At 42.9% G+C, this 25,776-nt stretch overlaps 1 protein-coding gene across 8 annotated transcripts in view; it reads left to right on the forward strand.

Annotated features, from left to right (window-relative positions):
* Positions 1–23,984: 23,984 nt before the first annotated feature.
* Positions 23,985–25,776, forward strand: part of PSTPIP1 (proline-serine-threonine phosphatase interacting protein 1) — a 38,847-nt gene continuing 37,055 nt past the window's right edge. The window contains exon 1 of one of the 8 annotated variants that reach the window (XM_036027576.1): positions 23,985–24,366. In XM_036027576.1, coding sequence (XP_035883469.1) covers positions 24,356–24,366 — 11 coding nt within the window. In that variant the 5' untranslated portion in view covers positions 23,985–24,355. The remainder of the gene's footprint in view (positions 24,367–25,776) is intronic. The other 7 variants (XM_036027565.1, XM_036027573.1, XM_036027570.1 and 4 more) reach the window with 7 other exon arrangements.

The raw sequence follows: 25,776 nt of genomic DNA on the forward strand, positions 1-25,776 counted from the left end.
GGTTTGGGCTATGGTTAAGGTTAAATTAGGATTAGGGATAGTGCTAGGGTTAGTGCTAGGGTGAGGTTTAGGTTTTAGGGTGAGGTGTAGGGTTAGTGTTAGTGCTAGGGCTTAGCATTAATGCTAGTGTTAGGTTTAGAGTTTGTGTTAGGGCTAGGGTTAGTGTTAGGGTTAGAGTTATGTCTAGGGTTAGGGTTTGAATTAGGGTTAAATTTAAGGGTTATGGTTAGGTTCAGGCTTAGGGCTTGGGTTACAGTTAGAGTTTGGACTCAGTTTAGGTTTAGGGTTAGGCTAACTTTAGGATTAGGTTTCAGGCTAGAACTAGGTTTAGGGTTCGGTTTAGGACTATGGCTAAGGTTAGGGCTAGGGCTAGGGTTAGGGTTAAGTTTAGGTCTAGGGTTAGTTAGGGATAGGGTAAGGTTTAGGGTTAGTATTATTAGATCTAGGGCTGTTTAGGTTTAGTGTTAGGTTTAGGGTTACAGTTATAGTTAGCTTTAGGGATATGAGTAGGGCCAGGTTTAAGGTTAGAATTGAGGATAGAGTTAAGTAAGTGTTAGGGTTTGGGTTAGGGCTAGGGTGAGGTTTGTGTTTACGGTTTTAGTTCAGGTTAGGTTAGGTTAGGTTATGGCTAAGGTTAGGGATAGTGTTGGGGTTACTGATATGGTTAGGCATAAGGTTAGGGTGAGGGTTTAGCCTATGATGAGGGTTAAGGTTTGGAATAGGTTTAGGTTTATGGTAGGGTTAGGATGAGTTAAGGTTAGGTTATGGTTACATCTAGGACTAGGATTAAGGTTAGGGCTAGGGTTATGATTAGGGTCAGGTTTAGGGCTAGGGTTAGGCTTACTGTTAGGGTTAGGGTTAAGGTTAGGATGTAGGTTTAAGTTTAGGGTTAAGCACTAGGACTGTGGACACAAGCTGGATCATTACCAGAGAAATCATGGGGCCATGTAATGACTGGAGAAGGGAGAAGGGTTGGGCCATGAAGGACCCTGATGCAGATAGTCTCCAGTCTGGTTGGAAAGTTGGGATGTGTGACAGACTGGGCTCTTGTTAAGAGTGGCCAACTTCAACAGGAGGATTTTACTCAAAAAATGATTCTCAGGTGCTGTTTAGGCAACTCTCCCCAAGCAGCCACATTCCCACAACCAGAGCCACCACTGCCACAACTACAGTCACTCCCCAGCCAACTGCTGCAGCGGCGATTGCCCCTTCCCCCCCATCCATGGCTGTAGTCACACCCCTGCCAGAACTGCCACTGCAGCTCACCTGGCTGGCTCCTAAGAGGAAGGAGGAGGCACCCCCCCACAGAGGAGAGCATCAGGGCTAGGGAGGTACCAGTCCCCAGAAAGACAACTCAGTGGGGGAACTGAAGTACCCTGAAGAGACTTTGAGAATGCTTAGCACCTAGGAAGCAAAGAGGGAGAAGGTGGTGTGTGAGTTGCCACTAATTAGTGCATTTCAAAGACAGTACAACTGGTGGATGAAGGTGTCATCCTGGAGCAGATGAGTGGTAGTAGCCCAGCACTTACCAGAGGACCTGGACTGGAGACTGGGTAACTGTGAAGATTGTGGCCCAGACCTGGCCTCATTCCCACAAAACCATAGGAAGAGAGAAAAGCAAAGCCCAACCACCCTCAACCTGCAGTATCCAGGATGACCAGCAGAACTGGGTTTAAAGATAACAGGAGGCTCCCTTTTTTTCTTTTTCTTTTTTTTTTCTTTTTTTTGCCAAGTGAGACAATAAGACCTGGAGCTGTGAAAGGTCCAGAGACAGACCCAAAAAGGAAAAGCATGGCGAATCCCACCATCTGAGAAACTGAGACAAATTTCAATTTGCTATTCCAAAGAACTTGCATGTTATTCTTTATTTGTATTATTATTTTCATTACTTTTACTTCTTTTATTTCATTAGTATTTTTTTACTTCTCCTCTTCTGTTTAGTTTTCATTTTGTTTGTTTAATTGCATTGTTTCACTTGTTTTCCTTGTTCTCTCTTTCATAGTGTATTTTAATTTTCCTTATTTCACATCACTTGTGTCTCAATAGCACACTACTCTAAGTCATGTACTTCCTATTCTTCTAATTCAGATCATATAGTTTCTGTCATATGATTGTTGTTCCAGTATTATTGCAAATAATTGCTGTTCCATTCTATTGTGAATACCACACAATACCCATTCTGGATCTTAGCCCATTTCACTAGTTCCAGAGCTTTATTACTGTTGGGGTTAGTTCTGTTCTCTCAGACACTATCCCTATTTTCTATACTTTACTCTCACTATATCTCATAATCTGACCTCCCACAAGCACTCTGTTTTCTGGATTCAGTTCACAATACTTCTTCCCTCTAACAAGCCTTATCTCTTTTCCACCCTTTCTAAGAAGTGGCTAGTTGGGTGAAATATCATGGTTAACACTATACTTACCAAAGGATTTCCTATCTCTTGTCTACAAGTTGGTATGTTAAATCCCATAGAAGACATTCACACTGTCTTAATCCATTTTGCCTTCCCCCTCCAAATGATTACATTTGGATACTGCAGGTGGGAGCTGTGAACACCAGTATACTTGCTGGAAGAAGAAACCCACAAAAAAAAATAAAATAGAGGAAGATGGCAGAGGAATGAGTGGAAGCCATGTTAACCTCTACCCAGGACCAATCTGGAATTATAACTAAACGGTGCAGAAATTATCCAGAACAAACAATTGAGCAATAGCGAGAGAGAAGCCTCATAACCTCAGACAGACAGAAAAACCAACTAAGACACAACATGTCCACACCTGCACAACAGCACACAAGACATGGTAGGCAGAGTGATCCTCAGTCAAGGAGCTGCAGGGAAGGACCCACCAAAGAAAGACCTAATGACAATCAAAATCCAAAGACACACAGAGATCCAACATAAACAACAGCCCAAGAGCAGCAAGTTCAGGAGATCACACCACTGAATCTCACAGGTCTCCTACCATAGACGTTCACACTACAAACCCAGGGAGTCAGGACAGATCAATTTAAGAAATAGAGGCTAACAAGAAGAGTCCCACAAAAAAATGGGAAGACAAAGAAACAAAACCCAAATGAAAGGAAAGGAGGAAGCCTCAGAAACAATGCTAAACGAAATAGAGGCAAGACAACTATCAGATATTGAGTTCAAAGCAGTGGTTATAAGGAAGCTCAATGAGATCACAGAGAATTACCAGAAACTACAGGGAAGCTACAATGAACTTGCTGCAAACCATAACAACACGAAAAAGGAAATAGAAACTATCAACAAGAGCCAAGGTAAATGAAGAACATAATTTCTAAATTAAAGAACACAGTAGAAGCAATCAAAAGCAGGCTAGATGAAGCAGAGGATTGAATCAGTGAGCTGGAGAACAAGGTAGAAAAAAATATCCAGAAAGAGCAAGAAAAGGAATAGAGACTCAGAAAGAATGAAGAGGTGTTAAGGGAACTGCAGGACAACATGAAATGGAATAATATCCACAGAAGTAGAAAAAGAAGAGCAAAGGATAGAAAACCTGTTTGAAAGAGTAATAAAGGGGGGAGAGAAAAGATTGCAGCAAGGTAGGTGGGAGCAGAGCCCATTGTCCCTGTGCCCAGCTGGAACATGTAGCCAATCTTCTGGGGAACAGAGTCGACAGCCAACAGAATCCCAGCTTATATGAACTTTGGAGACAAAAAATTACAGAAGACATTGAAAAAGAGTGAGGAGACTGCCCTGGGACAATAAGATCTTTGGGATCTGCATGGGGACCAAGGCTGCTGTAGCCCCCAGCCTGCTGCCTATTGGAGGATATGAGAAGGAGAGTTAGATCACCAGCTCCCTCCCCTGCCAGTGCAGGGAGTGCAACCTGGCACCAGAAGGGACCTTGGTGCTGGAATTCACTAGGGGAATAAAGATGGAGTGGGAGACACACAGAGGCAGTACAAACCCACTGGGGCTGTGGACGCTGGCACCAGAGAAATTGAGGTGCCAGGCGACACCTGGAGAAGGGAGGAGTTGAGCCATGTTGGGCCCTGACTCAGACAGTTTCTGGACTGGCTGGAAAGTAGGGCTGTGTGAAAAGCTATGTGCTTGTTAAGAACAGCAGGCAGCTGCTTTGTAAGGAATTCTCAGAAGCAGATGGGGCACCCTGAGGGAGATTTCAGCTGTGCACACCCAGAGACTGAACAGCTGAGCAGGACCACACACACCTGGCTTGTCTCGGACTTTGCACCCAAGATTGACTCATGCTGTACACCCAGAGACCGAGTGGCTGATTTGAACCTGTCAGCTCACAGAGGACCTGGGCCGGCAGAGGCTGGGAAATTGCAACCAAAACCTGGTCCCCATTCTCTCCAGACCACAGGAAGGGAGAAAAGCAAAGCCCAGTCCCCCTCTTCCTGTGGCATCTAGGAAGACCAACAGAACTTGCTAAACAAGTTTAAAGTCAGCAGGAGGCTTATTTTTTTTTTCTTTTTGGATCCTCTCTTTTTTTTTCCTTTTTTTTTTCTTACCCCAAGTGAAGCAATAAGATGTGGAGTTACAAAGGGTCCAGAGACAGATCGAAAGGGGAAGCACAAGGCTAACCCCCAAAAACTGAGAAACTGAGACAAATGCCACTTTGCTAACCCATAGAGCTGACATTTTATTGTTTATGTGTATTATTATTTTTTTATTATTTTTACCACTTTTATTTTATTAGTGTGTTTATATTTCTCTTCTTATATTTAATTTTCCTTGTTTTATTTCTCTGTTTAAGTGCATTGTTTGACTGGTTTCCCTTATTCTCTCTTTATTGTATTTTAATTTTCCTCCTTTCACTTCACCCATGTTCTAATAACACACAGCTCTTGATCGAGTACTTCCTATTCTGGTTATCCAAATCACATATTTCTTGTCATATTATTGTTGTTTCAGTACTTGTGTAAATAATTGTTGTTCCATACAATTGTACATACTACACAGCAACCCTCCCTGATCTTAGCCCACCTCACTTTATTCCTGAGCTTTATTATGGTTGTGGTTAACTCTATTCTCCCTCACACTACGCCTACTTTCTATTCTTTACTCTCACTATATCTCATCATCTAACCTTGCACAAGCATGCTGTTTTCTGGATTCAGCTCAGAATCCTCCTCCTCTCTAAGAAGAGTCTTATCTCTCTTTTACATTTTATAAAAAGTAGCTAGTTGGGTGAAATATCACAGTTAACACTATACTTATCCAAAGAATCTCCTATCTTTTCTCTGCTTACTAGTATTTTAAATCCCACTGTCTTAATCCATTTTGCACACTCCCTGCCACTGATCACATACAAGAATCAGTGGGAGCTGGGAACATCAGTATACCTGCTGGAAAAGAAAAACCACCAACAAAAGAACCACCAAAAGGTAAAAACCCAAGTACAAGAGAGTCCACACAAAGTATAGAAAGGGAAAACCAAGGACATCCAGACAATGAGATGAAAGAGCCTCACCTCATTGCATGAACCTCATACAATTCCTACCATAGAGGTTCACCCTACGAAGACAGCTAGCAAAGTGAAACATCAGGAAGTACAGAAACAAACAAACAAAAAGTCATCTAAAATGGGAAGACAAAAAAGACCAAGAAATTAAAAGGAATGGAAGACTCCCCACTAAAAGAACTAAACAAAAAGGAAGTAACTAAACTATCAGATATAGAATTCAAAATAATGGTTATAAAGATGCTCAAGGAACTCATAGGCAACTACAAGGAACTGAGTGAGAACTACATCACCATGAAAAAGGAAACAGAAACTAATAACAAAAGCCAGGAAGATATGAACAATAAAATCTTAGAAATGAAAAACACATTGGAAGGAATTATAAGCAGACTGGACGAAGCAGAGAATCAAATCAGTGAGCTGGAGAACAAGGTAGAAAAAACACACCAAAGGAGCAAGAAAAGGAAAAGAAACTCAGAACAAATGAAGAGGTGGTAAGGGAGCTACAAGACAACATGAAATGTAATAATATCTATATAATAAAGATACCAGAAGGAGAAGGAGAGGGGGAGGGGTCGAAAACCCTGTTTGAAAAAGTAATGATGGAAAACTTCTCTAATTTGATGAGAGAAAAAGTCACACAAATCCAGGAAACACAGAGAGTCCCAATCAAGACAAACCCAAAGAGGCCCACTTCAAGACACATCATAATTAAAATGACAAAATTCCAAGACAAAGAGAGAATCTCAAAGGTAGCAAGGGAGAAACAGAAAGTAACATACAAGGGAGCCCCAATAAGGCTAGCAGCTGACTTCTCAATGGAAATGCTCCAAGCCAGAAAAGAATGGCAAGAAATATTCCAAGTAATGGGAACCAGAGTCCTGCAACCAAGGCTACTTTATCCAGCAAGGCTCTCAGTTAAGATGGAAGGCCAAATAAGAAGCTTCCCAGACAAAAGAAGTCTAAAAGAATACACCTCCATCAAACCAGCTTTGCAAAAGATGTTAAAGGGACTGCTTTAAGAAATGGAAAGAAAAGAGTGAGAGAGAGAGAACACAGGTATGAAAAAATGGTAATGAATAAGTACCTATCAATAATAACCTTAAATGTAAATGGATTAAACGCTCCATTCAAAAGACATAGGATAGCTGAATGGATAAGAAAGCATGACCCACACATATGCTGCCTACAAGAGACCCACCTCAGGATAAAAGACCTACACAGGCTGAAAGTGAAGGGCTGGAAACAAATTTTCCAGGCAACGGACAGGAAAAAGAAGCCAGAGTACCAGTACTCATATCAGACAACGTAGACTTCAAAAAAAGGGCCATAAAAAGAGACCCAGAAGGTCACTTCATAATACTCAAGGGAAGAATCCACCAAGAAGACATAAACATTATAAATAGACATGCTCCAGCATAGGAGCACCCAGATACATAAAGAAAGTCTTGGAGGGCTTCAAGAAAGATAATGACAGCAACACGATTATAGTGGGGGACTTTTAACAGCCCACTGTCAAAAATGGATAGATCTTCCAAACAAAATGTCAACAAAGATATTGTGGCATTGAATGATGCCCTAGACCAAATGAACTTAACTAATATATAGAGAGCCCTTCATCCCAAAGAAGCTAAACACACATTCTTTTCAAATGCACATGGAACATTTTCAAAGATAGACCACATGATAGGCCACAAAACAAGCCTCAATAAATTCAAGAAAATTGAAATCATATCAAGCATTTTCTCTGACCAGAAGGGACTGAAAGTAGAAACCAACCCCAAGGAAGAAACTCAAAACACTCGAACTCATGGAGATTGAACAGCATGCTATTAAATAATGAATGGGTCAAAAATGGAATCAAGTAAGAAATACAAAAATTTCTGGAAACAAATGTAAATGAACTCACAACAATCCAAAACTTATGGGACACAGTGAAGGCAGTCCTGAGAGGGAAGTTCATAGCGATACAGGCCTACCTAAAAAAGATAGAAACATTTCAAACAAACAACCTAACCCTACACCTACAAGAACTGGAGGAACAATAAAGACAGCCCAGTGCAAGCAGAAGGAAGGAAATAACAAAGATCGGAGCAGAACTAAATGACATAGAGACTCAAAGCACAATTCTAAGGATCAATAAATGCGGGAGCTGGTTCTTTGAAAAGATAAAATTGACAAGCCTTTAAGCAGACTCATCGAGTGAAAAAGAGAGGATCCAAATAAACACAATCAGAAATGAAAGAAGAGCAATTACAACCAATACCACAGAAATACAAAGGACTGTATGAAATTACTATGAAGAACTATATGCCAAGACATTTGAAAACCTAGGTGAAATGGACAAATGTCTAGAAAAATAGAGCCTTCCAAAACTCAATGAAGAAGAGGCAGAAAGCCTGAACAGACCAATAACAGCAGATGGAATTGAAGCAGTAATCAAAAAACTCCCGACACACAAAAGCCCTGGATCAGATGGTTTCACAAGAGAATTCTACAAATCATTTAAGGAAGAGCTAATCCCCATCCTTCACAGACTATTCCAAAAAATTCAAAATGATGGAAGACTCCCAAACACTTTTTATGAGGCCAGCATCATGCTAATCCCAAAATAAGATAAAGACATAACAAAGAAAGAAAACTTCAGGCCAATATCATTTATGAACATAGACGCTAAAATCCTCAACAAAATATCAGCTAACCACATCCAGTAATACATATTTTACAGATATAGAACAAATACTTCAAAAATTTATATGGAACAAAAAAAAGACGCCCAAGTAGCCTCAGCATCTTGAGAAAGAACAAAGTTGGAAATATCATAATACAGGATATCAAAGTATACTAAAAAAAAACCTGCAATCAAAATACTCTAATACTGGTGTAAAAACAGACACATTTATCAATGGAACAGAATAGAAAGCCCAGAAATAAATCCACACCCTTATGGTCAATTAATATTTGACACAGGAGGCAAGAGCATACAATGAAATAAAGACAGTTTCTTCAATAAATGGTTTTGAGAAAACTGGACTGGTGCCTTCAAAAAAAAAAAGAAATTAGACAACCAATTTACACCATATGGAAAAATAAACTCAAAATGGATAAAAGGCTTAAATATAAGTTGTGATACCATAGAAACCCTAGAGGAAAACATAGGTAGTAAAATTTTCAATACCTTGCACAGTAATATTTTTGTCAATATATCTCCTTGGGCAAGGGAAAAAAAGGAAAAACAAACAAATGGGATTACATCAAACTAAAAAACTTCTGCACAGCTAAAAAACCATCATCAAAACTAAAACAGAGCCCACTGTATGGGACAACATATTTGTGAATGAAACATCTTACAAGCATTTAATTTCCAAAATATATATAGAACTTATATAACTCAGCACCATGAAAACAAATAATACAGTTTAAAAATGGGCAAAGGACTTGAATAGACACCTCTCCAAGGTGGACATACAAATGGTCCATAGACATATAGAAAAATGCTCAACATCATTAGCCATCAGAGAGATGAAAATTAAAACCACGCCTGCCAAAATAGGCTATCATTAACAAACCAACAAAGTGCTGGTGAGGATGTGGAGGAAAGAGAACCCTCATGCACTGTTGGTAGGAACACACACTAGCAATGCCACAGTGGAAAACAGTGTGGAGTTTCCTGAAAAAATTAAAAATTGAACTGCTTTTTCACCCAGCAATTCCACTTTTGGGAATATATCCAGAGTCCCACAACACCAATTCAAAAGAATCTATGCACCCCTCTGTCATAGCAGCATTATTTCCAGCCAAGTGCTGGAAACAATCTAAGTGCCCATCAGCAGGTAAGTGGATATAAAAGCTGTGGTACATTTACACAATGAAATACTATGCACCAGCAAAAAAAGAAGGAATCCTTACCTTTTGTGACAGCATGGATAGAACTGGAGATTATTATGCAAAAGGAAATAAACCAGTCATTGAAGACAAATAGCGTGATCATATGTTATTCAAAAGTGAGATCTCACTTATAAGTGAAAGCTAATGAACAAAATGAAGTAATGAGAGAAATAAAATCAGAGGCATAGAAACATGAAACAGACTGACAGCTGTAAGAGGGGTAGGAAAATGAAAGGATGTGGAGGAATTAGTTTAGAACATATATGCATGGTCCTTGGACATGGACAACAGTGTCGGGATTGTGTGTGAGAAGGGGAAGTGGCTGCTGAGTGGAGGATGACAAAGAAGGAAAAATTGGAACAACTGTAATAATATAAACAAATACTTTAAAAATAAAACCTACAAAAATTTGAGTAATAGTTGCATGAAAGATATAAATGGTCCATCAAGCCACTGTATCCTCTCCATGTGTGTAATTCATAATGGTTGGAAACATTATTCCTGATGCCAATACCTTTTGTCAATTATCCATTATTTCTCTTATGAACTAAGTGCCTTTGTTGTTCTTTAACCTTTCCCAAGTTGTTTTAGCTGCTTTTATAAAAGACTGAATTTTTAGTTTGGCAGGTGCCTGAGAGATCTCTTGTAAGAAAATAGATTAGTTGCTCTATTGGCTTCTTCCCTGCCACAGGTGTCCCACCAAGGGACTAACTGGAGCTAGAGCAGGTAGCCAAGGAACTCTGACACTGACAGGACAAACTGACCTGATGGATCATCAGTATTATATGTCAACAAGTTCTTATCATAAGGAAGAAAATGTGAACCCTGGGGGGATAAAAAGACACCTACTAAGAAGTGTTCCTACTGGCTAACTGGGCTCAAATTTTAAAAAAGAGCATAAGGCCATTTTTGCATAGGAGCCCCTTATGCAAGCTGCACTAGTCTACCTGCCTCTGTGCTGAACTGCCTGTGCCTGCACTGAACTCAGCCTCTGCATGAAAGTGCCTCCTGCCACTGTGTTTCTGCAATCTGAGACAGCCCTTATAAAGGAGTTCCTAGGATCCTATTTCAACCATAGGACTGAGGCTTTCCCATCCAATCAGAGCTATGCAGCTCTGACCAATCAGAGTGGCTCTATTCTGACCAATCTGGACAATGCCTTTGGACCAAACTGTAAGGATTTGGAGTCATTTGCATAAGGCTGGACCAATCAGGGACCAGAGGTAGAGGCTCCTATCCATATAAGCCAACTCCCCTGTGGCTTGGGGAATGCATTTTTTCTTTCCACCAAAGATGAAGGACTGTGTCTCCCTGGCTGAGCTGAAACACTGAAGAAGACCTTTTACCATAGCAGAGCAGAGCTGTGGCACTGAGCCAGAGCCAGGTCCTCATGGCCATGCTGTTTTTACACTCATGCTATTTCACTATTGAGCTGTTTGTACAGAATGAAGTGTCTTTCTTCACTGCACTCCAAACTGGAGATTCCTGTTGGCACTCGAACTGGTGCTAATGATCATTGGTTGGCACAGCTAATGGTATAATTAGCATCTTGAACCCTAAAGGCCAAATGCTAAGAGACTATACTCATCCCAATGGCATCACTACCTCTTATAACATGATTTAGTCTCCATGGTCTTGATTTTTCCATCTATCAAATGGGTGACGCCTCTAGTTCTAGAGTTGGACTGGAAACTTTCTGTTAATAGAAAGAAGGCTCCTACATTTTTTGGCAAAAAAACTTCCAGCCAGGCTGTCTCCCTTGTACCTCTATGGGTTCTTTCCATCACCACCCACAAATTTCTGTTCCAAAAACACCTTCTCCCTTCCCCCAAAGGTACTCTTCCCATCCTATCTCTACACCTTTGCTACTTTATTCCCTGTCCTCCCTGCTGGCATACTTTCCTTGATCTTCCTGACCTGGGCAAATCGTCCTTAAGACCCACATCAAGGCAATAGCTACACATGAGGCCTTCCTTTCCCAACTTCTATGTTCCAGCCAGGGAAGCCCCAGATAAAAAGCCATGCTGGCTGTGGGCTAAAACAGTTGGGAAAAGAAGTAATGGGAGACCTCTAAGGAGACTGTAAAGTCCTCTGCTACAGATAGGTCTCCCTCCTCTCCTCCTCAGCACCCCACATTTTCCAGCCCTCAAGGCTATGCCATAACAGCCAACTCAGCTTTAGAGCAGCACTTGCTAAATGTCAGGGGCACCATTAAGCTTTTTATACTTAGTCCTTAACCCATCCTGTGAAATACAAACTATCATCATCTCTGCTTCACAGAGGAGTAACTAGTGATTAAAGAGTTTACACAACTCACCCAAGGCCTTGCAGCCAGCAGCAGAGTGCTGAGCTTTGGACCCACATCTGTCTGATGCTGAAGCCCATGCTCTTAACCTCCACAGGCATCTTTTCCTGACAGCCCACTCTTAAAAGCAGGTTTCATCCTTCCTTTTTCAAGTATGCCTCCAGAACATCTTACCACAACGCATAGCTGTTCAGCCAAGGGAGGTTGGTGGGGTTGGTGGTGCTATTGGGTGAGAGTAAAGACATAGTACAGCATCTTCTGAGCTTGCTATGTAATTTGTACTCATTGGGGATGCCTTAGATACAAGGAATATAAAACCAGAGGGTCTGACACAGAGGAAGCATGTTACCTCCCACACAAGAGTTCTGGAGGCAGGTTGGCCACCAGCTGTAGGTTGAATATAAAATGCAAAATCAATTGTCACAATATAAGTTGTCACAGCCAGGCAGGGCTTAGCTGCTGAAGCTACTTCATTCACCAATAACAAAATACTAATACTACTACTAATAATAATTTTAAGACAAATAACAAAAAATGGTATAGCTGTGGTACATTCAGGCCTCAGATAAATTCCTTAGTGATTCTACTACATTAACTACCTTCCTCCCAGAGCTGCAGCAGCTCTGCTGTATGTCTGCTCCTGACAAAGCCACATCTAAAGGAAGAAAATGGATACTTCTCCTTTTGTCTCATTTTCTCCAGTCTCTCTTCTCCTCCTTCCCCAACTCCAAGCCTCCCAGGAGACCTCAGAAGTGTCTTATTGGCCAGAAATGAGTCACATGCTCATATATCACCATTATTGATTGGGTTTTCATGGATGTTGGGAGACAACTGCCAAGACCACCACAGCCTTTTCTCAACCTGGGCCACAAACATTGTGGGCACCCTGCTGGGACTGGGGCCCAGAGAGGAGGCAGGCATGATCTCTGCCTTGAGAGGCACACAGACAAATTCTAGAAAGATCTCTCTAGATGGGAAGTGGCTCAGAGAAGGTAAGACCAGAACACGTTGTTTTAATATCCCTGAAATATGGATGAGGTCTGTCTGGATGGGGCAGCCCAGGTTGGGGAGTCAGTGGGGGTGGGGTGGAGATATTGGTAGGACATCAGTAAGTTGGAGGAGCAGGACGGAGACACCTGAGCAGCCCTCAGAAAAGAGGACTGTCCTTAGGCCTCCAATCACCAGCTCTCTGGGGAGAAGAATCCAGTAGCTAAAATAACTGCTTTTTAATTGCTATTCTACCTGCTTCAAAACACAGTTTGACTTAAGATCTGGGCAGCTGTGCCTCAGGTCAGGCTGTGCCTCCTTTTTTAAAGCTGAGTCTCCTGCCTACACAGGCAGAATCCCATACTGTTCTGCAAGGCATTTGAAGAATTCTAAAAGCAGTAGATCCAAGGATTGAATATAAAATGCAAAATCAATTGTCACAATATCAGTTGTCACAGCCAGGCAGGGCTTAGCTACTGAAGCTACTTCATTCACCAAAAACAAAATACTAATACTAATACTAATAATAATTTTGAGACAAATAACAAAAATATTAATAATAATAGCTACCATTAAGAGTTTCAGGGCCTGCATGAATTTTATATGCTTGATCTCATTGATTGCTCTCTGCCATGACCAGGGTCAATGCAAAATGAAAATGTGGGGCCTCTTACCAAAAAAAGCAAGAAAATAAGTGCTAACTAAAAGGACTAAAATATAAAGGTTTTTCTTACACATGTTCTCTCAACTTGACATGGCTCCCCACTTCTTGACTTATTTCTTTGTGAAACCTACCAGCTCCTTCCAGCCCCCCAGCTGAGGGCAGGTAAATCAAGCCAAGCATTTCCCTTTCCCAATACCCATGGGCACTGCATCCCTGCTGGGGGCAGAGGATGACAGTGGTTATTAGGCAGGAGCTGGGAGGCGAAAGCTGAGAATTCATCCAGAGGGGTCGCGGAGGCAAGATCACATGTGAGACAAGGTTCCAAGTCTTTGATGCATGCTTCATTGTCCCATTAGACCTCACTTACAAAACAAATTTAAAGACAATATTTAAAATTTCAAGATCAGAACAACCAGAGTATTAAGCCCCAGGTGCAGGGTTCTTCTAAGCAACAGGGCCCTGTGTAATTACACTAGTTGTGCATACCTGAAACCAACCCTTTTCACTATTCTCTGTTTTCCACACAGCAGAGTGACATTTTCAGACCCAGATTTAATCATGTACCTTCCCGTTGGCACCTTGTTATAATTTTTCATTGTTTTCAGCACAACAGTCATTGACCTTACTTAGCCTATAAACTGCCTGATCTGGCTGCAGCCTACCCTCCAACTTCATCTCATACAGGAAGAATCTGAAACAGTAACTTAGAGCGTTCCAGAGATGGCAAGAGGCTGCAGAGAAGGAGCATCTCAAAGCTTCTTGATGACATTAGGAAGCCAGAAGACCCCTATCATGAATTTCATTTAGAAACAGCATTGCCACTGGTCCTGGGGGCATTTGTTTTGTCCCTTTCACTGCTAACATGGTGTCTTGATAATATTTGACATTCTCTAGGCAGGCCTTGTGACACATGTATCTCAAGGAGCAGAGTGTGCTGGAGGAGTAGAGTGTGCTGATGCTGGTCATAGTTCTCCCTTATCTGAATTGGAATGTTCCTGTACCTGACCACTGTGGTTCACTGTTCCTGGGGGAAATGCCCACAAGGTTTCACTAGGTGGCAGGAGGCACATGTTTTCTGAGTTGGTGCTGCAACTCTTACACACACCAACCCTGCCCCCAAAAAGAATAAGCCCCACTGTAGTGTACCCATGAGCATTTACTGAGCCTTCCTGTCTAGGGACATAAAAACGAACAAGGAAAATCTGTGAATCTGCTGGAGGTGGCTACCCAGGAAGAGAAATATGCTGAGTGGCAGGAAAGTGATGTGTGCAAAGAGAGGTCCTGCTGAGGAACTGGGCCTGGGAAAGCCTCCCACAGAAAAGGAGCTAGGACTTGATTAATGAGAAGGAACTCACTGATGAGGCCGGCAAGAAAGGCATTCCAGCATAATTGTAATAGGCTGCTAAGTCTCACTACATCAGGCTATCTGCTAAGCACCTCACAGAAGATAAGGATACAGACTTGGAGAGGTCCATTAATTGTCAAAGTTCCATCTTAGGTGGGGTCTTTCCTTCCTAGAGCGTGGGGTTGAAGATGAAGGGCCAGGCCAGGGTCTTGGTGCAGAAGCATGAAGAGCAGTGAAGGGAAGAAAGGAAGTCCCTAGCTGAAGAGGAAGTCCAGAAACCAGGGGCCATATGGGGTGGGGTGGAGCTACCACTTGGTAAATCTGACACGGAGAGACATCCTAGCCCCAGGTCCTTGGTTGGAGCCACGGATGTGGCCCTCAGCCCTGAAGATGTGAAATACATTCTGTTTTTCAGTTTGCGCTGGAAAAGTGGTTGCAAAAAATAAAGTTTCTTTATACTTACACGGCTCTTCTGAGTTCACAGGGAGCTTTCACATTTACTAATTTACAGCCACAATAGTGTGACTGAGTTTCTAAGCACTATCAGTCTTCCGAAGCTGGGATGTTGGAAAGTATCTTTGAAAGACACCAGAAGTACAACATTGCCAGTGCGCAGCCAGCAGAGTAGCCAGAACAGAGTAACCAGCATATATAGAGGGAGGGTTCCTTTGGTGAGGGCCAAAAAATCACCTCATCACCAGGTCTCTGGTCAGAGGAAGGAGGCCTTCAGTGATGGAAAAGCCTTCATAGATCATCTGCAGGGGCCTATCAGAGCCCTGTGGGACTTAGTAGAAAGATGTAAGGCCAGGCCCCAACTTAGACCTACTAACTGTGTAAAAGCCAGGCACTCTGCAGTTTTTAGGTTTCATAAGTGAGTGAGACACATAATTCTGCTGCTGCCTTACTGCTTCATTTTATAGATGGGGAAACTGAGGCACATTGGGACAGGATAACTAACCTGATTTTAATAGGAAAAGCAGGGTATAACCACCTCACTGCTACAACACTTCTTCTATGCCCACTTCCATCCTTTCAAGTGTGTTTCCTTTTTTTTTATTATGGCAGCTGTCAACCAATTGTTGTTGGTGCCAATTCAAACACCAACAAGAATCCTCAATTTGGGATGTAGTAAAGAAAGAAACTTTATTCGGTACAAACAGCTCAACAGTGATACAGCACAACTGTAAAATCAACACTGCTGTGGAACAGCTCAATAGTGCTGCAGCACAATTGTGAAGCTGCTCAAGGTCTAGGTGGCCCTGGGACCAGACCTCTCTTCAGCTAGGCAGCTCTGCTTTGGTGAAACATCTTCAGTGTGTCAGCACAGGCAAGAAGACAGTCTTCGGTGGTAGCAAAAATGCATTCCCCAGCCAGAAGGGAGCTAGCTTATATAGATATAAGTCCCCACCCTGTCCTCGTGAAAATGGGGACCAAATTATCACAGTTCAATTAGTCCAAAAGGCTCCGTACAGATTGGTCAAAATGGAGCCACTCTGATAGGTCAGAGCCACATAACTCTGATTGGCTGGGGAAAGCCTCAGTGTTATTGGTTAAAATAGGATTCCAGAAACTCCTGTATAAGAGCTGGCTCAGATGGCAGAAACAGTGCAGGCAAGTAGTTCAGTACAGATGCAGACAGAACAGTGTAGCTTGTCTGTAAAGTGCAGTTTGAACACTTAGTTTTGAACTATGAACAGTGAAAAGACAACAAACTCATAACTACCAACAACTGAAACTAAAAAGACAAAAACAAAAACTAAGCAAACAACTAGAACAGGAACAGAATCACAGAAATAGAGATCACATGAAGGGTTATCAGTGGGGTAGGGGAGGGGGAAAAGGCAAGGAAAGGTACAGGGGAAAAGAAGCATAATTGGCCAGCATAAAATAGACAGGGGGAGGTTAAGAATAGTATAAGAAATGGAGAAGCCAAAGAACTTACATGTATGACCCATGAACATGAACTAAGAGGGATGCAGAATGCTGGAGGGTCAGGGTGCACAGTAGAGGGGGAGAAAGGGGAGAAAAAAAATGGGACAACTGTAATAGCATAATCAATAAAGTATACCTAAAAAAAAAAACGAAAAAAAACTCAAGTAAACACTCTAACTTCACACTTGAAGGACCTTGAAAAAGAACAACAAAGACCAGGGTGTGTAGAAGGAACAAATACTAAAGACCACAGCAGAAATAAATAAAAAAGTCTAAAATATAATACAAAAGATCAATTACCCCAAGAGCTGGTTCTTTGAAAAGATAAACAATATTGATAAAACTTTAATAAGACTCATCAAGAAAAAAAAAGAGAAAAGACCCAAATAAGTAAAATGGTAAATAAAAGAGGAGAAATAACAACTTACACCAAAGAAATACACAGGATTATAAAAAATACATTATGAACAACTATATACAAAAAAAATGGACAACTGAGATGAAATGGATAAAGTCCTAGAAACATACAAAACTAAATCAGGAAGAATCAGAGAATCTGAATAGAGAGATTACACCTAGTGAAATTGAAGCAGTAATCAAAAAACTCACAACAAACAAAAGTCCTAGACCAGAAGTCTTCACAGGGGAATTTTACCAAACATTCTAAGAAAAAATATCATTTATTCTTCTCAAACTATTTCATAAAATTCAGGAGGAGGGAAGGCTCCTAAACCATTTTACAAGGCTAGCATTATCCTAATTCCAAAACCAGATAGACACTACAAAGAAAGAAAATTATAGGCCTATATCCCTGATGAACATAGATGCTAAAATCCTCAACAAAATATTAGCAAACTAAATACAGAAATACATCAAAAATATCATACACCATGACCAAGTGGGATTTGTTTCAGGAATGCAAAGTTGGTACAATATTCACCAATCAATAAATGTGATTCATCACATAAAATGAAGGATAAAAACCACATGATCAGATTGATAGATGCAGAAAAAGCATTCCATAAAATCCAGCACCCAGGCATGATAAAAATAAAAAACTCTCAGCAAAGTGAGAATAGAGGGAACATACCTAAACAGAATAAAGGCTATATATGACAAACCAACAGCCAGCATCATACTCAAAGGGCAAAAACTGTAAGTGTTCCCCTTAAGATTGGGAACAAGACAGGGACATCTGCTTTCACCTCTCTAATTCAACATACTAGTGTGTTGGGAACCGCCCTGACTGGTATCAGAAGCTGAAACCCCCGCCTAGGCTAAGGCTAAGGGAACGCCCTTGGAATCGTAAGCCAGCAAGGAGACAAGGGCTTGTCTCCCTGGCAGAAATGCTGCTTCTGCTGCTGAACCCCAAAAAGCTTGGTCGGTTTGCCAAAGACGGGTAAGATTCCCCACGGGGGGAACGACCTAAGCCAGGCACGATCACTTTGGGAGGCCCCCCAAAAGAAGGACTTTGGGGGCTGCAGCGTAAGAGGGTGATGGACCCTCACTCCTCGGCTTTGACATAGCCTGAGTTCTCATCGTCTGGGAGAAAATCTCCTTATTGCCTTAGTTCCCGTGCTAAGCCTGAAACAATGACAGGGTGGTATAGCTCTGTGCTGAAAAGGGGCGGATTCCCTGGGTGATCAGGCCCAAGAAAGAACATGTAAATTACTGTGAAACCTTCTTTGTTTAAGAATGCTCTCAGTTGAATGAGAGGGGTCCAAGGAGGAAGTTTGTTCCTCAAAGTCTTACAGCTCTTTGACCCCAACTCAATAGACCAGCCGAGTTCCTTGTTTTCTATGGTTCCTTACTTCCCCCTGATAAGTACTGTACTTTACCTGAATTATTATGCAAAATGAGCCCAATAAAAGCATGTGTGGACGGTAAATCAGGGCCCTCCCCACTAGGGGGGGGGGGTGGCCATTTCTGTCCCTACTTCCCCACAGAAACTAGTCTTGTCTCTGTGCATGTGTGTTTGTTTCTCGCGTGTTTTTCGGCGAGCCATCCACAGCGTTCCGTGGTCACTGCTGGCCGGTGACCCACGCGCAACAGTAGTGAAGTCCTAGCCACAACAATCACACAAAAAGAAGAAATAAAAGGCACCCAAATTGGAAAGGAAGAAGTAAAACGGTCATTATTTGCAGATGGCATGATGCTATACATAGAGAACTGCAAAGATTCCACCAAGAAACTACTGATAAAGGAATTCAGCAAAGTAGCAGGATATAAAATTAATATCCAGAAATCAGTTGCATTTTTATATACCAATGAAGAACTAACAGAAAGGGAAATTAAGAAAGCAATCCCATTCACCACTGCTACAAAAAGAATAAAATACTTAGGAATAAATCTAACCAAGAATGTAAAAGACCTGTGTTACAGGGTGCAGCCAAGAGGGGGGCCCCAAATAGGCATTTGAAAAGGGGTCCAGAACTTCAGGTGTCCAGGAGATTTTAAGATGTCTCCATCCCCCACCCCAGGGTGTGGGTTGGGGGAAGGGACAAATGGAGCAGGGCCATTGAGAGCTGTTTTGCATAGCAACAGCCTTGCAGCTAACCTCTGGGTTGGTCATTTAGCATATCTATGGCCTTTGGCTGGTTGCATGGATATGTTAAGTAGCCGTGATCAGCTCTAAGCCAGGGGAACAGAAGTAACTTCCCCAGCCAGGCTGGGGAGGGCAGGTCCCCTGAGTTATAGCGCCTGCGTGGGAGCTCAGAGAAGATTGGCTCCAGGACATGGGGCCACGCCTGCCCAGACTCATGATGGCAGCCCAGTAAAGCTAGAAGAACAAGAGTTCTGGCATGTGAAGCCGAGTGTGGGAGGAGTCGGAAATGGGGCTGCAGAGGAAGATTGGCCGCAAGGATTTAAAACCCAGATTTGGCGGCCATTGAGGGAAGAACCACGCAGACTCGATGGAGTAGAGAGCCATGTACAGCCACTGAGGAGGAGAACCAGACTGCTTTAAGAAGAAGAGCCATGTGCAGCCCAGAGGAGGAGAGCTATGCACAGCCCTGAGAGAAAGAGAACCGTGCTGCTTTAGGAAGGAGAGCCATGCGCAGCCCTGAGGAGAGAAACCACGCGGCCTTGATGGAGTGGAGACTCCTGCAGCCCTGAGAGAGGGAGAACCACGCGGCAGCCTTGGAGGAGAGAACCATGCAGTTTTGGCAGAGTGGGGACTCTCCGTTCCTGCAACCCTGAGAGAGAGAGGACCACAAGCCTGGCAGAGTGGGGACCCCCACAGCTTTAGAAGGGGGAAACACCACCTGGTTTTAGCAGAGATCCCGGTGACTCAGTGGAGGGTGCCGGGAACCCCAGTCGAGATGGAGTTCTAACTGGGAAGAACCAGAGGACTGCCTAAGCCATGGACTTCTATTTCCTTTCCTGAGATACGGTACTCTGGACTGGGCAAAGGGGCAAGGAAGGAAGGACTGTGTCTGTTTGTGGGTGTTTTAAGGGACTTTGGGATTTTGGTAAAGACATTAGGTCACTACTTTAAGTTAGTATAGCATTAAATAAATGTTTCCTTTCCTTTTCACGAATCTCTGGCATTGAGAGACGTCTTTCCTCTGGCGGCGGACATAACAGACCCGGGGCCTTCTTTCAATAATAGTATATCATCCCAGGCCCCCCTTGTATGTTCTGTAACACCTGTACTTGAAAAATTATGACACTGAAGAAAGAAATTGAAGATACAAAGAAGTGGAAGCACATACCACATTTGTGGATAGGAAGAATTAACATTATTAAAATGCGCATACTACCCAGAACAATCTATTGATTCAATGCAATTCCTATCAAGACTCCAATATGGTACTTCACAGAACTAGAACAAATATTTCAAAACTTTATATGGAACCACAAAATGCTCTGCATTGCAACAGCAACCCTGAAAAAGAAGAGCAAAGTTGGAGGAATCATGCTACCTAATATAAAACTATATTATAAGTCCATAGTAATCAAAACAGCATGGTACTGACATAAAAACAGACACATAAATCAATGTGACAGAATAACAATCCCAGAAATAAACCCACACCTTTATAGACAATTAATATTTGACAGAGGAAGCAAGTACATACAATATGCTAAAGACAATCTATTCAATAAATGGCATTGGGAAAATTGGACAGATAACATGCAGAAAAATGGAACCAGATTGCCTTCTTACACCACACACAAGAATAAATTCAAAATGGATTAAAGACTTAGATGTTAGACTTGAAACCATAAAAATCATAGAAGAAAACATAGGCAGTAAAGTTTCAGATATTGCTCATAGCAATATTTTATTACATATATCTCCGCAGGCAAGGGAGACAAAAGAAAAAATAAACAAATGAGACTACATCAAACTAAAAACTTTTTGCACAGCGAAGGAAGTCATCAACAGAATAAAATGACAACCCACAGAATGGGAGGACATATTCACCAATACATCTCATAAGGGGTTAAAATATCCAAAATTTATAAAGAACTTACAAAGCTCAACACCAAAAAAACAAACAACCTAATTTAAAAATGGGCAAATGACCTGAATAGACACTTCTCTAAAGAGTACATACAGAGAGTGAATAGACATATAAAAAGATGTCCAACATCACTAATCATCAGAGAAATGTAAATTAAAACCACAATGAGATATCTTCACACCTGTCAGAATAGCTATTGTCAATAAATCAACAACAAGTGCTGGTGACAAATTGAAGAAAAGGGAACCTTTTTGTACTGTTGGTTAGAATGCAGATTGGTGCAGCCTCTGTGGAAAGCAGTATGGACAAAAAACTGTGGTTCTTTTACACAGTGGAATACTGTGTAGCAAAAGGAAAGAAGGAACCCCTACCCTTCACAACAGCATGTTTGAATCTGGAGAGCATTATGCTAAGTGAAATAAGCCAGGTGGTGAAAGATGAATACCATGTGATCTCACCTATAAGCGGAAGCCAATCATAAAACAATCAAATTAGCAAAACAGAACTAGATACTAGGAAATAAAGAACTGACAGTAACTACAGGGCAGTGGGGTGGGGAGCGATTAACAGGAGAAAAAGAGGGAAAGGTCATCAAGGAACATGTATAAAGGACCCATGGATAAAGCCAAAGGGGGGTAGGATCAAGGGTGGGAGGAGGGGATGGGTGGGGTTGGGGGGAGTGGTGGGTGAAAAATAGAGACAAGTGTACTTGAACAAAAATAAAAAATCATAAAAAAATAAAAATAAATAAGCTAAATTCAATCAAAAAAGAAAGCAACATGGAGATACCTCAAAAAATTAAAGATGGATCTGCCTTTTGACCCAGTGATCCCACTTCCAGGAATATATCCAAAGGAACTCAAAACACTAATTCAAAAGAACATAAGTGCCCCTATATTCAGTGTAGTACTATTTACAATCACCAAGATATGGAATCAGCCCAAGCGTCCATCAGCAAATGAGTGGAAACAACAACTGTGGGACATTTGCACAATGGAATACTACTCAGCCATAAAAAAGAAGAAAATTTTACCCTTTGCAACATTGTGGATGGATCTGGAGAAAATTATGCTAAGTGAAATAAGCCAGAGAAAGACAAATACTATATGATTTCACTCATATGTGGAGTTTCATGAATAAACTGAACAAACAAGGAAAATGGAGACAGACAGATGGAGAGCAGATGACAGCTAGTATCAGGGGCAGGTTAGGGGGTGGAGGGACTGAGCAAAAAGGAAAAAAAGAACTCATGAACATGAACAACAGTGTGGTGATTGCTGGGGGAGGTTTGGGGACTAAATAGTAATTGAAAAAATAGACAATTCAGCCCTGGCTGGGGTAGCTCAGTGGATTGAGCATGGGCTGTGACCCAAAGCATCACAGGTTCTATTCCCAGTCAGGGCACATGCCTGGGTTGCAGGCCATGGCCACCAGCAACCGCACATTGATGTTTCTCTCTCTCTCTCTCTCTCTCTCCCTCTTTTCCCTCTCTAAAAATAAATAAATAAAATCTTAAAAAAAAAAAGAACAATCACAGATGATCCATTTGCTGAAACATTTAAAAAAATAGACAATAAATATCAAATCAAAAAATAAATAAAATAAAATTTGAGCTCAATTAGCCACCAGGAGCCCTTCTTAGTAGGTGTTTTTCCCCCTTCAGGGTTCATTGCTGTCTTCAGTTATAAGCAACTGATGTGCCTTCAGTGCTGAAGATGTTTATTCGCTCACAACGAAGGATTCTGGAGGTGGGGGCAGCCCAACTGCTCTGCAGTTCTCCATGAAGTGTTCTCTTTGGCAGCTACTTCAGAAGTTTGAGTGTTCCCCACCTCTGACCCCATCAATAGGGTATTCAGAGAGGGTGCTGATTTGTGAACAAGCTGACTCATCCCTTCTTGCCAACTGACGCTGGGCTCAGGGCCCCCACTGGCATTTTCTGCTTAGTGGGCAGGCCATGGCTCCTCAGAGCTGTGTCTGGGATTCCAGTCCAGGGCTTTTCTGAAGGCAGTACATGATAGTGCTCCCAGCACCTGCCCAACCAAACCAGAAATTCCAGTAATGGTCTCAATACTTTCTCGCTTCCAAAGACTGAGGGTGGCAGATGCAGAAACTGAAGCTCATAGTGTTGAAGGGTCAATTAAGGTCCCTCAATTAATGAACAGTAGGGCCCAGACAAAACAAGGACTACTTCAATGTGGATTTTCAAACTCCCACATCTGTACCTTTGTAATGATGTCTTTCTTGGTCTAAACAGTCTTTCAGCATGAAAACTCCATTGTTAGGAGGTGCTTTTTGCCCCAGAAAGTGTCTAATCTGGAGACTGGGGAACAGAAGTTCAGTGTCCATAAAACCTCAAGCTGCTCTACCTTGGCCAGTTACTCACTCACCCACCTCGGTGTCCCTACGGCACCCCAGCACACAGCTATATCTGCCCCCATACCCCATGAGCTTCTTAAGGGCAGGGTGTGGATTGAAGCATTGTGAAGCCAGGGTTTAATGAATAATAGTGATGTCCTAGGCCTGAGGGATCTCCTCGAAAATGGTTCGCTGGTGAGGGGTGGAGAGTCTAGCATTTAGGTGCCTGATCCGGAGTGATGCTGGGGTGATAAGCTATAGCATCACTCCAGGGGCCAGTTCCTGGTCCCTTCTTGCCCACACCTTCAGTGCCCTCAAGCTCCCTAAGTTTATGTCCTCTGAGAATGGCCCAACTAAGGCATCAGAAGGGAGCAAGTGGAGAATAGCAGCAGAGCAGCAGGGCAGCAGGTGGCAGGCAGAGGAGCTGCACAAGGGAGCAGAGCAGCTCTACTTCCTGTGGGTGAGGGACTTGATGCCTTCCCCAGCAGTGGGGCTGTACAAATCTTTCTGCACAGGCTCAGACTGCCTGCCCACCTGGCCTACGTAACAACCCGCCTCTCCCGCTGGCCGCTGCCTTCCTCCTGGGCTGGCATCCCTGCTCAACCCTACAGCCCGGACTGGGCCCTCCATCACCGTGGGGCTGGCGAGGGGCCGGGCCGGAAACCAACCACGACCCGCCCTCCCATCACTGAGCACACTCTTCCTCATTTTGCTGCCGATTCTAGCTTCAAACAAAGCAGACTGGGCTCTTTCCCTCCCTCTGGCAGCTCTCTCTGGCTTGTGGGTGCCTTCTGTGGTGCTGCACATACTACCAGCCAAGTGAAGGGAGCCTGAGCCAGCCCTGCCAGAAGTGGGGCAGTGCTCCTGGCTCCTGTACCTCAGTCAGCCCTGTCCGTGGGAGAAGAGAAAGCTTTGTCGTGGCAGCCTGAGGATGATGCCCCAACTTCAGTTCAGAGATGCCTTTTGGGTGAGTGAAGATTGTCAGGGAGTTAAACAAGTGGAATGGGCTCCAGGGAGGGCAGATTGGCTGAAATTTCCCTAGGGAAGTTGATGGGGTGTGGTTTTAAGAGAAGAGAGATGTTGCCTCACAAAAATAGTGGTTGATTTTTTTGTCTTCACTGTGGAGGAGACCTGGGCCACTGTCCCTTTTAAGTTGGAAGATGAAGGGGGTACTCAGTCTGGGGTATAATTTCTCTGCAAACTTCAACACAGTGGGTGAGAGATATCCCCCGTACTAGTGGGAGTACCAGGACTGATTTCTTCTCCAAGTGACCCTCTCTCCACAACAGGATCTTTTTAGGAAAGACTAATATGTGGGTGGGAGTTGGAGGAGTAATGTGAGGCAAAGAAGGGAATGGGTCACAGGTTTGGGGACCAAACAAGCTTGAATTTAAACCTTCACTCTGCTGTTTAAAGGATGGACAAGTCATTTTACCTCTCCAAGCCTCATTTTCTCCATCTACATAGTGGCAATAAATTTCATAAATATACCAATTGAATAGGAGGATTAAACAAGATGATCAAATACAATAAAGTCCCCAGCACTTCGTTGGCATTCCAATGCTAATTCTCTTCCCTCATTCAGCTCCTCTTCCTTCCAGTCCTTAGCGACCCTTTGAGGAGGCAACAGGGCTGGGCTGGGCAGTTCCTTGCTCAATTTTTTAAACTCAGTCCGGTATAAGTCAAATCCTTTCTGCCACACAGAACAGCACCTGGCTGGCTCATGGAGGCTAAATGGCTTGGCCCAGGCCACATAGCCTACAAGCCCAGTTTGGGCCCCAGATCCCCTCAGATTTTTTCCAGCTGTCCCCTCAGCCTTCCCCTCTGCTACTGAAGCTCTGGCTCTCCCCAATGGCTCATGGGGAAAAGCTAGACCTCTCTGGTTATATCTGAAAAATGTGACTGTTTTGAGGAACCCCTCCCTGCTCCATAGAGGACTGCCTGGCCCTTTGCCTCAGTCAACAGCCTTCCCTGCCTGGGTTCTTTTCTGGGACTTGTGACCAGCATGTAAGTGACCTGTCTCCCGCCTATACTGACCACTCAGTGGGCAGAGGGCCGCCTGGGGAGGGCACCATGTGCCTCTCTGTGCCTCTTTTCCTCTCTCTCTACAAAGAGGGAGTGGGACCATCCCAGTCCTGAAGCCCACGGAGTCAGACCTGGCTCAGCCCACCCCATGCATCAGGAAGGCAGCAGGGGATCACACAAGGGATGGGTGGTTGCAGTGGGGGAGACAAGGGTGGTGAGTCACCACATCAGTACTCTGACTGGGAGTGAAAGACTGGGGAAAGGGGGAAAGCTTGGAAATCTAGGTTGCTCTTATGCCCAGAGCAGGCCAAGAGACCCTGATTGTTTTACCTCCAGGACATCTGTCCCAGAC

This window comes from Phyllostomus discolor, chromosome 1 (genome assembly GCF_004126475.2).
Source record: "Phyllostomus discolor isolate MPI-MPIP mPhyDis1 chromosome 1, mPhyDis1.pri.v3, whole genome shotgun sequence".
NCBI classification, from domain to species: domain Eukaryota; kingdom Metazoa; phylum Chordata; class Mammalia; order Chiroptera; family Phyllostomidae; genus Phyllostomus; species Phyllostomus discolor.